The sequence below is a fragment of the Symphalangus syndactylus genome, chromosome 14, assembly GCF_028878055.3.
Source record: "Symphalangus syndactylus isolate Jambi chromosome 14, NHGRI_mSymSyn1-v2.1_pri, whole genome shotgun sequence".
NCBI lineage: Eukaryota > Metazoa > Chordata > Mammalia > Primates > Hylobatidae > Symphalangus > Symphalangus syndactylus.
In genome coordinates, this window is record NC_072436.2 from 15,628,728 (window position 1) to 15,645,131 (window position 16,404).

General features: G+C 47.7%; 1 protein-coding gene across 2 annotated transcripts in view; it reads right to left on the bottom strand.

Annotated features, from left to right (window-relative positions):
* Positions 1 to 16,404, bottom strand: part of NPLOC4 (NPL4 homolog, ubiquitin recognition factor) — a 76,688-nt gene that overhangs the window by 50,300 nt on the left and 9,984 nt on the right. For both annotated transcript variants that reach the window (XM_055241448.2, XM_055241447.2), the window contains exons 3-7: positions 14,553 to 14,665; positions 6,480 to 6,656; positions 3,639 to 3,687; positions 2,155 to 2,249; positions 133 to 256 (exon numbers count right to left, since the gene is read on the bottom strand). In XM_055241448.2, the coding sequence (XP_055097423.1) occupies positions 133 to 256; positions 2,155 to 2,249; positions 3,639 to 3,687; positions 6,480 to 6,656; positions 14,553 to 14,665 (558 nt within the window). The remainder of the gene's footprint in view (positions 1 to 132; positions 257 to 2,154; positions 2,250 to 3,638; positions 3,688 to 6,479; positions 6,657 to 14,552; positions 14,666 to 16,404) is intronic.

Genomic DNA, 16,404 nt, shown 5'->3' on the forward strand with positions numbered 1-16,404 from the left:
CATTCAATCCATCAAAAAGTACTGAAAATCCACCACACATAGTGCTAATAGCATTCCACTCCAAGGGGCTCTTCTGGAAATATCCGTTTCTCAGCCAGGAAAATAAATCTAGACAGACAGGGAACATCTCACCTGTCTGTTCAGCGTGATGGCGCTCGGCTGGCACTTAGTACAGATGCCGTTCGGCCACGGGAGGTGCCCCTCGCACCCTGACTTAATCTTGCAGCTGATGTTCTCCAGGGCAACAAATTTCCCCCTACATAGAAGAGAAGCAACTTAATTAAACATCACATTGGTGAAAAGTTGAGCAAGAGGCTGGAAATGACATGCTAAGTATCTTATATCTCCTGAACAGCATCTCAGGAGCTAAGCAAGTGGCAGCAGCAGGGAAGATGGGCTAAGGATGATTCTAATGGAAGCTCTACCTACAGTTCCAGCACATTCCGAATCCTAGCTTCTGTCCCACATACTTCAACCATACAGGAACACACGACTACTTTCCTACCAAACTGTGGTGTTTTTTTACCATCTATCACTAACATCCAAAAAAGTTTTCAAGAATACAGCAGAATATCTACTGATCTCACCTGTGCCACTGAGCGGACATGAGGCTCGTTCAGGTTTCATTAAATTATCAGAAACTTTGACATTAGCCCAGTACTTAGATATTTGTAAAAAAAACTTATTCGTGGGAAAAATCTGATTAGGATATATAATTAAGGCATCTTTACTCTGCTTTAGGCTAAAATAAAAACTACTGTTGAAGATTGTCAATGAGAAAATCCTGGACCCTGCTCTGAACTTTTTCTCCAGCTTTACTGAAATGTAACTGACAAAAAAAAAATCTGTATCTTTAAGGTGGACGTGAGGTTTTGTTTTTCAAATAAAAACGATATATTTACAGTGTACAAAATGATATTCTGAAACATGTCCACACTGTGGAACGGCTAAATTGAGCTAATTAACATATGCATTACCTCACATACTGATCGTTTTTTGTGGTGAGCCATTTTTGGTATCATAGCATCTAGGAAGCAATGACTCGTCACTGAATCTGCATGTTAATGGCAGCCACAAACACGCCCTCACTAGAGACTGTGTTCCTTGACCTAGACTGACAAAAGGCTGACCAAGTCTCTTTCACTACAATCAATCCGCACCCACTCCTTAGTCCAGAGAGTTCCATAGCTTTCCCCAATGACAAGCAATAGTGGGTTTCTAGTAGGTTTTTTCTTCTGGTCTAACATTTTTAAAAAGTCATTTTAGGATGTCAGCGGGTTGTCAGAGAAAAGCTACAATCAGGCGAATATGACATCCTTCACAAAATGTTGCTGACTTCAGTTCAGCCACCATCTCCTCTTGTCGCACTGACAGGAATTATAAAATAATAGCTGAAGCCTGTTACCTTCTGGTAGGGTGTACAGAGAACCAACAGGAGAAGGTCATACAGGCAAGGGCTTGCCATGGCTTAAAAGAAATCAAAATGCTCAGTTCACCCCTTTCTGGCCACTGTTACCACCTGGCTGAGCCTGTGGGCAACTACTGTGGTACCATGAGGATGAGTGGCTGCAGCCCCTGCTGTGGCTGAAAACCAAGCTGACTCCCCAGGCCAGGCTCTGGGGAAAGGGTTACCAGGCACTAAAGTGGGGAAGCTGAGATTATCACAGGGTAGTTGTTTTTCTGAAAAGCAGAGAATGAACTCAGACCACAAAATCAACAGGCCACCATCACAGATGCTAACTTGCTGGGGCGGTGTGTGTGGGGACAGCCTCTGTCTGATACTGCACTGTGGCCATGCAGCCAGGCGCCTGCACAGTCACTGCCTTGCTAGCTCCCTTCTAGAACCAGGTTGGCCAGGCGAGGTGGCTCACGCCTGTAATCCAACACTTTGGGGAAACCAAGGCAGGAGGATCACTTGAGCCAAGGAGTTCCAGACCAGCCTGGGCAACATAGTGAGACCCCATCTCTTAAAAACATATATGTGTACATAAAACATAAATAAATAAATAAATATAGAACCAGGGTAACTTTCAAAGGTGTGTGACCCCTTCTCATCTTTACTTCCCTCATTCACACATTCACTGGCTACAAGAAACAACTGCCAGATACACAAAAAGGAATTTACGCACAACCGGGTTACAGCAAGTTGCTTACTTGTCAGCCCCTCCAGTCAGCTTCCGGATGTAGGCGTGGAAGGACATGTGCTTCACGGGAGGCTCGAGATGGTTTAGATAGTCCTCATCGAACGGCTGCCAAGACACAGAGTAAGCGAGTGCAGTCTCATACCTGCCGGGCACTCCAGGCTCTGAGCCTCCGCTATGCACAGGGAGAGGCCAGGCAGCATGGCCTCGGCAAGTCAAGGCCCACAGCAAAAGCAGGTACTGGGGTCTCCCTTAACCACTCTAGGTCAGAACCAAGTTTTTCTTTTTTTAATTAATTTGTTTTTTGTTTGTTTGTTTTGAGACGGAGTTTCGCTCTGTCGCCGAGGCTGGAGTGCAGTGGCACAATCTCTGCTCACTACAACCTCAACCTCTAGGTTCAAGCAATTCTTCTGCCTCTGCCTCCCAAGTATCTAGGACTACAGGTGCGCGCCGCCACACCCAGCTAATTTTTGTATTTTTAGTAGAGACGGGCTTTCAGCATATTGGCCAGGCTGGTCTCAAACTCCTGACCTTATGATCCACCCGCCTTGGCCTCCCAAAGTGCTAGGATTACAGGCGTGAGCCACTGAGTCCGGCCAATTTAATTGTTTTAGAGATGGGGTTTCATACTTTTGCCCAGGCTGGAGTACAGTGGTGCAATCACGACTCACTGCAGCATCGACCTCCCAGCCTCAAGTGATTCTCTTGCCTCAGCTTCCCGAGTAGCTGGGACTATGGGCGTGAACCACCACACCCAGCTAATTTTTTAAATTTTTTTGTAGAGATAGGGTATACAAAAAAAGAGTTGCCCAGGCTGAACAATTCCTAGGCTCAAGTGATCCTCTGGCCCTGGCCTCCCAAAGTGTTGGGACTACAAGCGTAACCGCACATAGCCAGAAGCAAGTTTTTCTTTGTGTGCCAGTTATCTTTTCAAGATTAAAATGAACCTCTATTAAACACAAAACGCTCTAAGTCAAATGAGTTTCAGGAAAATTGTGAAAAAGAAATGCCACAAGATGAGGCAAGAGACGCCTCATGAAGAAAATCAGGTTGGCCTTCCTGCTGTAAATCCAGCATTAACAGTTCCAGTCAGCATTATTATGGTAACTCTCAATCTCACCAGGACAAACCAGTAGAAGAGATGTGAGATTCAAGGCAAAGTAAATCAAAACAATGATAAGCACGGAAGCCGACAGGCTCAGCTTTGTGTCAGATCTGAAAAGGATTGTCCAGGGAGCACACTGTAAATGCTGCCCCTTTATCACAGCCACAGAAATGCTTCAGCCATTCATAATCCAGCGAGAAGGTCATTCCCATAAATAAAGGCTCGTCCTGTGTGCAGCTTGCACTAGGGGGAATATGAGGCCCAGGACAATAAATAGATAAGTTCTTTGAACCACTACAACCAAGTGCGTGGACTCAGGGAAAGCACTTAAGACAGCTGTCTACCCGCAGCCCCCCACACCGGCCCAGAACTTACTCCGCAGAGACTCTCACCTCTAGAGGGACGCAGTGCACGCATTTCCCCAAAGGGCCGTGGCGGCATCTGAGGAGAGTACAAGGCAGAAAAAGGCAGAGCAGTGAGGATGTCTGTGTTCCGCTGCTGCCGTCTCACACATACGTCCTACTTTAACAGTGTTTCCCTGCCCACGTGGAGTTATATTCCAGATGGCACATGGTAAACATTTATATTTTAATTGTTGTTTTGTTTTGTTTAAAGATAAGCTCTCACTATCGCCCAGGCTGGAGTGCAGTGGTGATCACGGCTCCCTGCAGCCTTGACCTCCTGGGCTCAAGCACTCCCACCTCAGCCTCCCTGAGTATCTGGGACTCCAGGTGTGCACCACCACACCCAAAAGTTTACTACTTATGTTGATATGAATTAGAAAAAACTGACGCGCACATCAAACCTGTGACTTCATGGGTATCCACTGCTTAAAATGACACAAACCAAAGATAAAAGTGAATAAACTCAAAGTCAATTTAAGTAGTTTATTGGCCGAAGGCAGTGGCTCACATCTCTAATCCTAACACTTTGGGAGGCTGAGACGGGTGGGTCACCTGAGGTCAGGAGTTAAAGACAAGCCTGGCCAACATGGTGAAACCCCTTCTCTACTAAAAATACAAAAATTAGCCGGACATGGTGGCAAGCACCTGTAATGCCAGGAACTAGGAAGGCTGAGGCAGGAGAATTGCTTGAACCTGGGAGGCGAAGGTTACAATGAGCTGAGATTGTGCCACTGCACTCCAGCCTGGGAGATGAGTGTGAAATTCCACTCAAATAAATAAATAAATAAAATAGTTGGTTTGTGTTTTTTTTTTTTTTTTTTTTTTTTTGAGACAGAGTTTCACTCTGTCACCCAGGCTGGAGTGCAGTGGTGCGATCTCCGCTCCCAGCAACCTCCAACTCCTTGGTTCAAGCGATTCTCTTGTCTCAGCCTCCCAAGTAGCTGGGACTACAGGTGCACACCACCATGCCTGGCTAATTTTTGTATTTTTAGTAGAGATGGGGTTTCACCATAGTGGTCAGGCTGGTCTCGAACTCCTGACCTCAGGTTATCCACCTGCCTCAGCCTCCCAAAGTGCTGGGATTACAGGCGTGAGCAACTGTGCCCGGCCAAGTCCATTTAAAGAAAAGTGTTAAATAGGCCAGGTGTGGTGGCTTGCGCCCTTTAATCCCAGCACTTTAGGAGGCTGAGGCGGGTGGATCACAAAGTCAGGAGACCAGACCATCCTGGCAAACACGGTGAAACTCCGTCTTTACTAAAAATACAAAAAAATTAGCCGGGCGTGGTGGCGGGCACCTGTAGTCCCAGCTACTTGGGAGGCTGAGGCAGGAGAATGGCATGAACCTGGGGGACGGAGCTTGCAGTGAGCGGACATCGCGCCACTGCACTCCAGCCTGGGCGATAGAGTGAGAATCCGTCTCAAAAAAAAAAAAAAAAGTGTTAAATAAATAATAACAAAGCTGATACGTGAACATGGCAAAGGGCCTGAGAGCGGTGCATAAATAATCCAAGTTTGGAAAATACCTACTTCATGTGCATTTTGGGAAATAACAACAATGAAAAAAACTTGTCCCATGGCTTTCTGACATTTTCAGTCACAGAAGCCTTGGGAGCACAATACGCACAATCTGAAGAAGAGTTATGCTAGTTTACGAGGGCAGCGGTGGGGTGGTGAGAATGCTGGTGGCAGTCCCTCTGGGACTCAATCAGATCCCTTTCTAAATGGGGTCAGAATTCTTAGATGCGTATGAGCTCTGTGTTGCAGAACAGAGGTGGTCTCTGTACTTCCTAATAGGCAGGCTCTAAGTGATGATGGGTCAGAATTCGCTCTCTCTCTCACACAGACACACACACACACACACACACACACTCTCACAAGCTGCTAATGAAGCAATGAAGACACAGATCATGCAAGCAAGCCAGCGCCAGGCCCCTGGGAGGAAACACAAATGGAAGAGACATGCCGGCTAATGGCTATGGCTACAAAGTGGCTCCATGCCAATAGCAGCTGAGCGCCATTTATGGCTCTCTGATCTAAGACATAAAAGTTGCTAATGCAGCATTTGGAATCCCAATACCTCAAAGTCAGCACCCCGTCACATCTACAGAGTGATGCATTTTAAAAAAGGCCCCACTGCAGAGACAACCTTCGCTCAGACAATTTTGCATGGCCAAGTGTAAACTCAGATCCTTCTCACTGGTTTATTTAAAAGGAATTGCAAAAAATCTAAAATAAACAAATGTACATATGCATAAGCACTTCATATAGCCCCAGGTGAGGTGGGAATATTCCAAGGCACAGCATCTTCTGCAAGTGAAATGCTTACTGCAGGGATGGAGAGCGCACACTAGTGTGGCAGGTCAAAATCATCCAACCGCTGTGAAATGAGAGACACAGCATGTACCTCACACGGATGCACACACACAACCACCTGTCCCTTCCCTCCTCCCTCCCCTGCGGCTGCTGATTAACACCCCACTCTGCACGAGAGTCAGCATCTCCAGGGAACATCACAGTAAAGACTTGGTGTGAGGCCCCTAACTCCCCCAATACCTTTCCGGTCTCTTTGTACCCAAATGCTTCAAAACTTTTTATGGAAACATATTTTGAGGTTGAAACTGATAAAAAGCTAAAAAAACAAAAAACAAAAAAACACAACTGATAAAAAGCTAACAAGATAACTTGAAGTTTAATCTGAAGACAGTAAAACTCAAGACTTACATTTCTTCATCAGATACGTATTAAAACAGGACATGTTATAAATATTTCCCTTTATTCACCCATTAAGATCACCACATGTAGGACCCTGGAATCTCACGGATCACTTACAGCTGTGGGTCTCGGCTTCTGTAAATCTTCCCGTCCTGTTTGCTGAGGTACTGATCAATCTCATCCTCCACCACGCTGGGAGCGCCAAAGACCTTGAAGCCGGGTGGAGCTGATGTCTCCATTTCAGATGAGGGCCCAGCAAGGCTCGAGGGAAACAGGAACAACAAATCGCCATGCCTGTTCAAATGACAAACGGAGGCCGATGCCTTCCCTTACCACCTGAGCTTCATGGAAGCCCAACTCGGATATCTGCAAAAAGCAAATGCCAACCACCCCTGGAGGCATAAATAATGAGGTTTCTAATTTTTAAGACGGGAATTCTCTTCTAACATCTCCCCTATGTTTCCTGGCATTATAAAGACCAGTATGCAGCTTCTCTGGAATTTAATTTCTCTTACAACTTTACCTTAAAGTCTGTGAAGCCTCCATACACCCAGATGATTTTGCTTGCACACACAGCCACAATGGACCTGCTGGGCTTCAGGGCCTCTCCTCCCGCCTCTCACCCTCTGCTTGGCCCCCACCTCCCTCAGCCATTCCTCTGGCCTCTGGGAGGCTCTCTCCTCCCCCAACCCTGCATGTGCTGGTTGCATGTATTTCCACTGCCTTCTCGGCATTCACATACACACATAAGCACAGACACGCATAGGTGCTGTCACTGCTTTTAAAAAGTGTGACTGGCCAGGCTCGGTGGCTCACGCCTGTAATCCCAGCACTTTGGGAGGCTGAGGCAGACGGATCACGAGGTCAAGAGATCGAGACCATCCTGACCAACAGGGTAAAACCCCGTCTCTATTAAAAATATAAAAAAATTAGCTGGGCATGGTGGCGCACGCCAGTAGTCCCAGCTACTTGGGAGGCTGAGGTAGGAGAATCACTTGAACCCAGGAGGTGGAGGTTACAGTGAGCCAAGATCGCACCACTGCACTCCAGCCTGGAGACAGAGCGAGACTCAATCTCAAAAAAAAAAAAAAAAAGTGGGATTACCAGAGACATACTTTTCTACTTCAACAACCCCTTACAAAATCCTCCAAATAGGCCAGGCACGGTGGCTCATGCTTGTAATCCCAGCACTTTGGGAGGCCGAGGCAGGCGGATCACGAGGTCAGGAGATCGAGATCACGGTGAAACCCCGTCTCTACTAAAAATACAAAAAATTAGCTGGGCATGGTGGCGGGCGCCTGTAGTCCCAGCTACTCAGAGAGGCTGAGGCAGGAGAATGGCGTGAACCCGGGAGGCGGAGCTTGCAGTGAGCTGAGATCGCGCCACTGCACTCCAGCCTGGGTGACAGAGTGAGACTCCGTCTCAAAAAAAAAAAAAAAAAAAAAAAAAAAAAAAAAAAAAATCCTCCAAATATAAGGGGTCCATGTCTAATTGCTATGACAATGGCTGCCTCAATTCCCCAGTGAGGCTGCTTAACCACCCCCTCAGCCACTCCCACAATGACAAGTATGCACACCGTCTGCCAGTTTCTGCCACCATCGACACCACCCAAAAAGGCCCACGGACAGACATCCCTGTGGTTTTCCTTCTAAAGGGCAAACTCCCAGGAGTCAGACTTAAGGGTTTCTGCTTGTCTCTGAAGCTGCTGACGTACTGCTTTCCAAAAAGGCTGCCACAAGTCACATTTGGTTTTCTATCACTTTCAGTCCGAAGTGTGTTTCTTCCCTTGGTCAGAGTCACGCTGCCAACTTGGTGCCAGGCTTGCCTGGCATGGCAAACTGCTGACCTCGGAGGCTCACAGGCATCTCCACTCACAGTCCACAGAAGCCGCCTGGGGTCCCAAGTGACCAGAGATGGCTGCCAACACTAACCCTCCAGGCCAGCCTTGGAAGAAAGGCTGCAGCATGTCCTCTGACAGGTATTTAACTGCTGCCAACAAGACACACACACAGGAGACTGACTGAGAGGGCAGGATCCACAGCTCCAAACCAACATGGTGAAGGAAGAGCAGAGGCCAAAGTGCAGGCCCTCAAGGACACACAGACACTGGGGCTCAGGTGCAGCTCTTCAACTAATTTCTTTCCTCCTCTTCTTCTTCTCTCATTTGGGGGTGATGAACATTACTGAACATTACCACATCAGAGACGTCTGTTTCTTTCTTTTTTTTTTTTGAGACAGGGTCTTGCTCTGTCACCCAGGCTGGAGTGCAGTGGCGTGATCTTGGCTCACTGGAACCTGCATCTCATGGGTTTAAGCGATTCTCCTGCCTCAGCCTCCCAAGTAGCTGGGATTACAGGCATGTGCCACCACGCCCAGATACTTTTTATATTTTTAGTAGAGACGAGGTTTCTCCATGTTGGACAGGCTGGTCTTGAACTCCTGACCTCAGGTGATCCACCTGCCTCGGCCTCCCAAAGTGCTAGGATTACAGTTGTGAGCCACCGCGTCCAGCCGAGACGTCTGTTTCTAATAGCAGATTACATATTCCTAAACACCCTCTAACTACTAATATAAAAAACTTGACTTACACACTAGATCAATTTTAACAAATATACTCTAAATCAATTGCTGAGCTCTAAAGAAAGTAGAGGAAATCCCCAAGGGACAAACCCAGCAGTGCACTTAGACAGCAGCCAGCGACACAGAACTCATAGCTGCTAGCGGGGCCAAGGCCACTCTCAGTAATTCACTCACAGCTTTGGGCTTACAGAGGTTTGCTGGGCACTGGGAGACAAGAATTTGAGCTTCCCTGCCCAGAGGGGGCGACTGAGTCTGAAACTTCCACATAAATGCAGATAACCAAAGGATGCCTGAACACCTGTGAAAAACCCACCAGCTGAAAATACGAACCAAGGAGGAATCCCATCTGCCTCTATCCAGTACACAGCAAAAAACACCAACAAAGTCACCTCTGAGACTCTGTAACTAAAGGCCTGCTGGGCCATGCATCTGGAGCAGGACCAGGAATGATGCCATTTGGTTCAGAAAGCCCAAAGACAGAAATTCACTCAAAGGAGTTGCAGGTCCATCACACTCCCCTGTGGCAACAAAAGCAAATGCAAACCTTCTCTGTAGAAAAGCTGCTAAATCTGGGCCGGGCACGGTGGCTCACACCTGTAATCCCAGCACTTTGGGAGGCCGAGGTGGGAGGATCATGAGGTCAGGAGATTGAGACCATCCTGGCTAACACAGTGAAACCTTGTCTCTGCTAAAAATACAAAAAAAAATTAGCCAGGGGTGGTGGCAGGCACCTGTAATCCCAGCTACTCGGGAGGCTGAGGCAGAAGAATGGTGTGAACCCAGGAGGCGGAGCTTGCAGTGAGCCGAGATAGCACCACTGCACTCCAGCCTGGGAGACATAGCAAGACTCCGTCTCAAAAAAAAAATAGAAACAAAAAGAAAAGAAAAGCTGCTAAATCTGGATCCTTCAGGATTCCCCAAGACCAAGTCTGGTCAAATATAACCTGTCATAAGAACCAAAAATCCAAATGTAGAAGAGTAACACACGGGCCGGGCACGGTGGCTCACACCTGTAATCCCAGCACGTTGGGAGGCCGAGGCAGGAGGATCATAAGGTCAGGAGATTGAGACCATCCTGGCTAACACGGTGAAACCCCGTCTCTACTAAAAATACAAAAAATTAGCCGGGCGTGGTGGCAGGTGTCTGTAGTCCCAGCTACTCTGGAGGCTGAGGCGGGAGAATGGTGTGAACCCGGGAGGCGGAGCTCACAGTGAGCCAAGGTGGTGCCACTGCACTCCAGCCTGGGCAACAGAGCAAGACTCCGTCTCAAAAAAAAAAAAAAGAGTAACACACTACCATGCAAGTAAGAGTGGGTAGAGACATAATTAACAGAGAGTTAGACTGCCAAAGACTCAGACACAGAAATTATGAGACCAAATATCAACCTCTATTTGGGATATTAAGTGAACAATGGAATGGAAGAAGAGGGTGAGGGACAGAGGCTATCCAAAATGGCCAGGCGGGATTCTAGGACATGGAAGTGGCAGGCACCAAAGTCAGTGGCTCTTCCCAAATCTCCCACCTGCAGACAGCTAGACCGCATGCCATGTCCCACCGATGCATCTACAGCAATGCAGGGGGCAGGGATACAAGTGGGGGCAAACAGATGCCAACAGTCACGAGACCCAAAAGGCAAGCCCCCATGTCTCACAGCCGGGATAGGGAGTCCACAACCACCCAGGGTCTTCACTGGAGGCCAGTGGGCCAATGTGGCAGCAGAGCAGAAACTAGGAGAAACCAGGAGCCACATGGCCCCTGTGAGTACTTGAAGCCAACAGCCAGATTGAGGGGAAAAAAAAAATCAGATTATTTATTTATTTATACACTTTTGAGACAGGGTCTTGCTCTGTTGCCCAGCTGCAGTGCAGTGGCACAATCATAGCTCACAACAGTGTCGACAAAGACCCTGTCTCTAAAGAAGAAAAAAGAGGGGGCCAGGTGTAGTGGCTCACTCCTGTAATCCAGCACTCTGGGAGGCTGAGGCCAGCAGATCACCTGAGGTTAGGAGTTCGAGACTAGCCTGACCAACATGGAGAAACCCCAAGTCTACTTAAAAATACAAAATTAGGCCGGGCGCAGTGGCTCATGCCTGTAATCCCAGTACTTTGGGAGGCCGAAGCAGGTGGATCATGAGGTCTGGAGATTGAGACCATCCTGGCTAACACGGTGAGACCCCGTCTCTATTAAAAATACAAAAAATTAGCCAGGTGTGTTGGCGGGCGCCTATAGTCCCAGATATTCGGGAGGCTGAGGCAGGAGAATGGCATGAACCCAGGAAGTGGAGCTTGCAGTGAGCTGAGATCGCACCACTGTAGTCTAGCCTGGGTGACACAGCGAGACTCCGTCTCAAAAAACAAAAACAAAAACAAAAACAAAATTAGCCGGGCGTGGTGGCACATGCCTGTAATCCCAGCTACTCGGGAGGCTGAGTCAGGAGAATCGCTTGAACCCAGTGGGGCGGAGGTTGCGGTGAGCTGAGATCATGCCACTGCACTCCAGCCTGGGCAACAAGAATGAAACTCTGTCTCAAGAAAAAGAAAAGAAAGAAAAGAGAAGAAAAAGAAGAGAAGAGAAGAGAAGAGAAGAGAAGAGAAGAGAAAGAAAAGAAAAGAAAAGAAAAGAAAAGAAAAGAAAAGAAAAGAAAAGAAAAGAAAGGAAAAGAAAAGAAAAGAAAAAAAAGGCAGGGTGCCAGGCGCGGTGGCTCACGTCTGTAATGCCAACACTTTGGGAGGCTGAGGCGGGTGAATCACTTGAGGTTAAGAGATTGAGACCAGCCTGGCCAACATGGTGAAACCCCGTCTCTGCTAAAAATACAAAAATTACCTGGGAATGGTGGTGGGCACCTGTAATGCCAGCTACTCAGGAGGCTGAGGCAGGAGAATCGCTTGAACCTGGGAGGCAGAGGTTGCAGTGAGCTGAGATTGCGCCACTGCACTCCAGCCTGGGCAACAGATTGAGACTCCATCTCAAAAAAAAAAAAGAAAAAAAAAAGGTGTGTGTACAGCACCCCATGGTCCTGCTGAGGGAACGGCCTGAGTCTGTCAGGCCTCTGTTTACCACTTTGGATCAGCAGGAAATCCAGGACACAGAGGGTCATGCTGGAGGGTCTTGTGAATATGAAATCAGCAAGACCTCAGAGGTGGGAAACCCTACAGGTCAATGGACCAAGTTCCTCAACAGATAACTCTCAAGAAAAGGAAAGAGAGGGAAGGGGAACCTGAAGATTACAAGAAGTAAGACATACAAATTTCCTTAAAAAGCAAGAATAACTGGCAGCGTCTAGGGATAGACACTCAAGTAATGAAAGAATAAAAAGCCAGGCACGGTGGCTCACACCTGTAATCCCAGCACTTTGGAAGGCCAAGGCGGGTGGATCATGAGGTTAGGAATTCGAGACCAGCTTGGCCAACATAGTGAAACCCCATCTCTACATAAAATAAAAAAATTAGGCAGGCATGGTGGCACGAGCCTATAGTCCCAGCTACTCAGGAGGCTGAGGCAGGACAAATGCTTGAACCCGGAAGGTAGAGGTTGCAGTGAGCTGGGATCACGTCATTGCACTCCAGCCTGGGCGACAGAGCGAGACTCCGTCTCAAAAAAAAAAAAAAGAATAAAAAAATGCAAACCCGTGATTACTACAGAAGCCAGAACAGCAGATACTGTTAGGGAAGCTTCTGCAGTGGCTGCCAATGCCTTATCCCCAGACCTGCTTGGTGCTTGCAATGGTGACACATAAGGTTCATCCATCAAGGCATACACTGTTCTCTGAGGTGTTCAGTATGCATTTTGTTTAATAATTAAAAAGGGGAGGGAGAAAAAAAGGCCAAGCAACAGGAGAGAAGGAAGGAGGGCAAGAGCAGTGGGACACAAGCCTGGTTGAGCTGAGAGTTCCTCTGGCTGGGACAGGGCGTGTGCACTCAGTCATTCTCTTCACATTTAGATAATGGTTACGTGTTCCAGATTTAAACTTTTTTTAAAAAATTACCAGCTAGATTTGATTTAAAAGTGAAAAATGTGCCTGTAGTCCCGGCTACTCGGGAGGCTGAGGCTGAAGGATCACTTGAGCCCAGAAGGCTGCAGTGAGCTATCATCGCACCACTGCACTCCAGCCTGGGTGACATGGTGAGATTCTGTCTCAAGAAAAGGAAAGACAGGAAAAGGAAAAGGAAAAGGAAAAGGAAAAGAAAGGAAGGAAAGGAAGGAAGGAAGGAATTATCAAGATGCAAAACCCTTCAAGAAAGAAAGAAAAGGAAGGAAGGAAAGAAAAGAAAAAGAAAAATATCAAGATGCAAAACCCCTCACAATCTCAAAGGAAGGATGAACCAGGGTCACTCTGGAAATGAACATCAACAAGAGGTTTCGTTTCACCTCATCACAGGGGTTGGCAAACAGTAGGTGCCCAATAAATCTTTGTTAAGAACAACTGAATGCTACGATTGCATACTGTGTCCCTAGATATATTAATTTGTGAATCTAAAAGTGACCAAGTGTAAAACCAGCCTATCACTCCGGCTGGTAAACAGGCTCACAGCCAACTGCCAGCAGGTCCCAGGCCCACCACTGAGCCAGTGGCCACAGCACATGCAACCTGCAGCGTCGAGAGGAAAACTGACCACTCGCTCCTTAAGGACTGAACTGATCTAAGGTACACGTGAGCAAGTGCCCAGACAGTCTTGATGGGAGCCAGCACACGTGTTCTGTGAAGGGCCAGTCAATACTTTCAGCTTTGCAGGCCTCATGGTCTATCACAACTAAACTCTGCTCTTGTAACATGAAAACTGGCACCAACAACGCGACCTGGCTGTGTTCCAACAACACTTTACAAAAACAGGCAGTAGCCGGGCGCGGTGGCTCACGCCTGTAATCCCAGCACTTTGGGAGGCCGAGGCGGGCGGATCACGAGGTCAGGAGATCGAGACCATCCTGGCTAACACGGTGAAACCCCGTCTCTACTAAAAAAATACAAAAAATTAGCCGGGCGAGGTGGCGGGCGCCTGTAGTCCCAGCTACGCGGGAGGCTGAGGCAGGAGAATGGCGTGAACCCCGGGGGGCGGAGCCTGCAGTGAGCCGAGATCGCGCCACTGCACTCCAGCCTGGGTGAAAGAGCGAGACTCCGTCTCAAAAAAAAAAAAAAAAAAAAACAAAAACAGGCAGTAGCCAGGCTGTGCTAAATGGTCTCTGAGTCCTGAAGGTCTTGAATGACCAACTCTACAGGGTGGCATGGCCACTGTACTGCCGGCACTCCTACCCAAGCCAGCGGGGCTAACATGATTTCCCAGCACACAGCTGCATTCCAGGTCTTTCACTCCAGACAAGCAGCTGAGTATGCAGCTCACTCCACGCCGTACATGGACAGAGACGATAACCTTCTCCTCAGTGACACAAATTCCAGAATTCTGCAAAGTCAATCAAATCTGCTCAATAGTAACTGCAGATTCAGGATAATTACTGAATCCCTGGCAAGCAATATGGTCATGTGTATTCTGGTCAGTTGATAAGACCATAATGAGTCGTATGAAGAGGAAAGAGGATAAAACTCGGCAACCTCGGGCACATCATGGGGACCTCATTTCCCCCCATTCCCTGCTTCCTCCTCAGAGGACACTTACTTGATTTTTAGCAAGTTGAGGGATTTGTTGGAGGAGGCTGTTATCTCTCCGGTCTTGTTTCTATTGATGTAAACCGAGAAGCCATTATTTTGGAAGCCAAACTCCTTTGCAACCTAAAACAAGGCCCAAAGAACAGAAATTTAATGAAATGCTTAAGTATCACTACATATACCGTACACACACCAGACATTACTAGAAGAGTATTCACCAAATTTGGAAAGTGCCCATCATTTACCAAATTCCTCTTGCTATTTTGCTCTTTTAAATAAATTCGTACTGCTCACAAAGGTGTCAATTAAAATGAATAAAATGGCCAAAAAAGCAAAGGTCTTGTCAATGATCAAACTTTGCAACACATTTAAGACTTTGAAGCAAACAAGAGTTAATGGCTATCCTTGTTTTGTTTTCAGAGTCTCGCTCTGTCGCCCAGGCTGGAGTACAGTGGCACGATCTTGGCTTACTGCAACCTCCACCTCCCAGGTTCCAGTGATTCTCCTGCCTCAGCCTCCCAAGTAGCTGGGATTACAGGCGCCTGCCACCATGCCCGGCTGATTTTTGTATTTTTAGTAGAGGGGGGTTTTGCCATGTTGGCCAGGGTGGTCTCAAACTCCTGACCTCAGGTGATCCGCCCACCTCGGCCTCCCAAAGTGCTGGGATTACAGGCATAAGCCACCATGCACGGCCAATGGCTATGTTTGAAAAGTTCAATTTCTACTTTTGAATTCAATTGTAAAAATGCAATTCCAGGCCAGGTGCAGTGGCTCATGCCTGTAATCCCAGCACTTTGAGAGGATGAGGTGGGAGGATCACCTGAGGTTAGGAGACCAGCCTGACCAACATGGTGAATCCCCATCTCTACTAAAACTACAAAATTAGCCAGGCATGGTGGCACATGCCTGTAATCCCAGCTACTCGGGAGGCTGAAGCAGGAGAATCACTTGAAGCTGGGAGGCAGAGGTTGCAGGGAGCTGAGATCACGCTATTCCACTCCAGCTTGGGCAACAAGAGCAAAACTCTGGCTGGGTGTGGAGGCTCACACCTGTAGTCTCAGCACTATGGGAGGCTGAGGCGGGTGGATCACGAGGCCAGGAGTTCGAGACCAGCCTGGTCAACATAATGAAACCGTCTCTACTAAAAATACAAAAATTAGCCAGGCATGGTGGCGCACACCTGTAATCCCAGCTACCCGGGAGGCTGAGGCGGAACTGCTTGGGCCTGGGAGGTGGAGGCTGCAGTGAGCCGAGATCATGCCACTGCATTCCGGCCTGGGCGACACAGTAAGACTTTGTTTCAAAAAAAAAAAAAAAAAAAGCAAAACTCTCTCTCAAAAAAAAAAAAAAAAACCCAATTCCAATTCTGAAACCTAACACAGAATGGTGCCACTAATTCAATCATAAAATGCAGGGCACTTTGCTAGATGCTGGGAATATTCACTCATTCCTTCAACAAGTATTAAGCAGTTCTATGTGCTCAGCTCCATTCTGGGTGTTCAGACCACAAAAATGAACTAGAAAAGACAAGGTTTCTGGCCGGGTGTGGTGGCTCATGTCTGTAATCCCAGCACTTCGGGAGGCCGAGGCAGGTGGATCACCTCAAGTCAGGAGTTCAAGACCAGCCTGACCAACATGGTGAAACCCCATCTCTCCTAAAAATACAAAAATTAGGCCAGGCGCGGTGACTCACGCCTGTAATCCCAGCACTTTGGGAGGCCGAGGCGGGCAGATCACGAGGTCAGGAGATCGAGACCAGCCTGGCCAACTTGATGAAACCCCGTCTCTACTAAAATACAAAAATTAGCTGGGCGTGGTGGCGGATGCTTGTTATCCCAGCTACTCAGGAGGCTGAGGTAAGA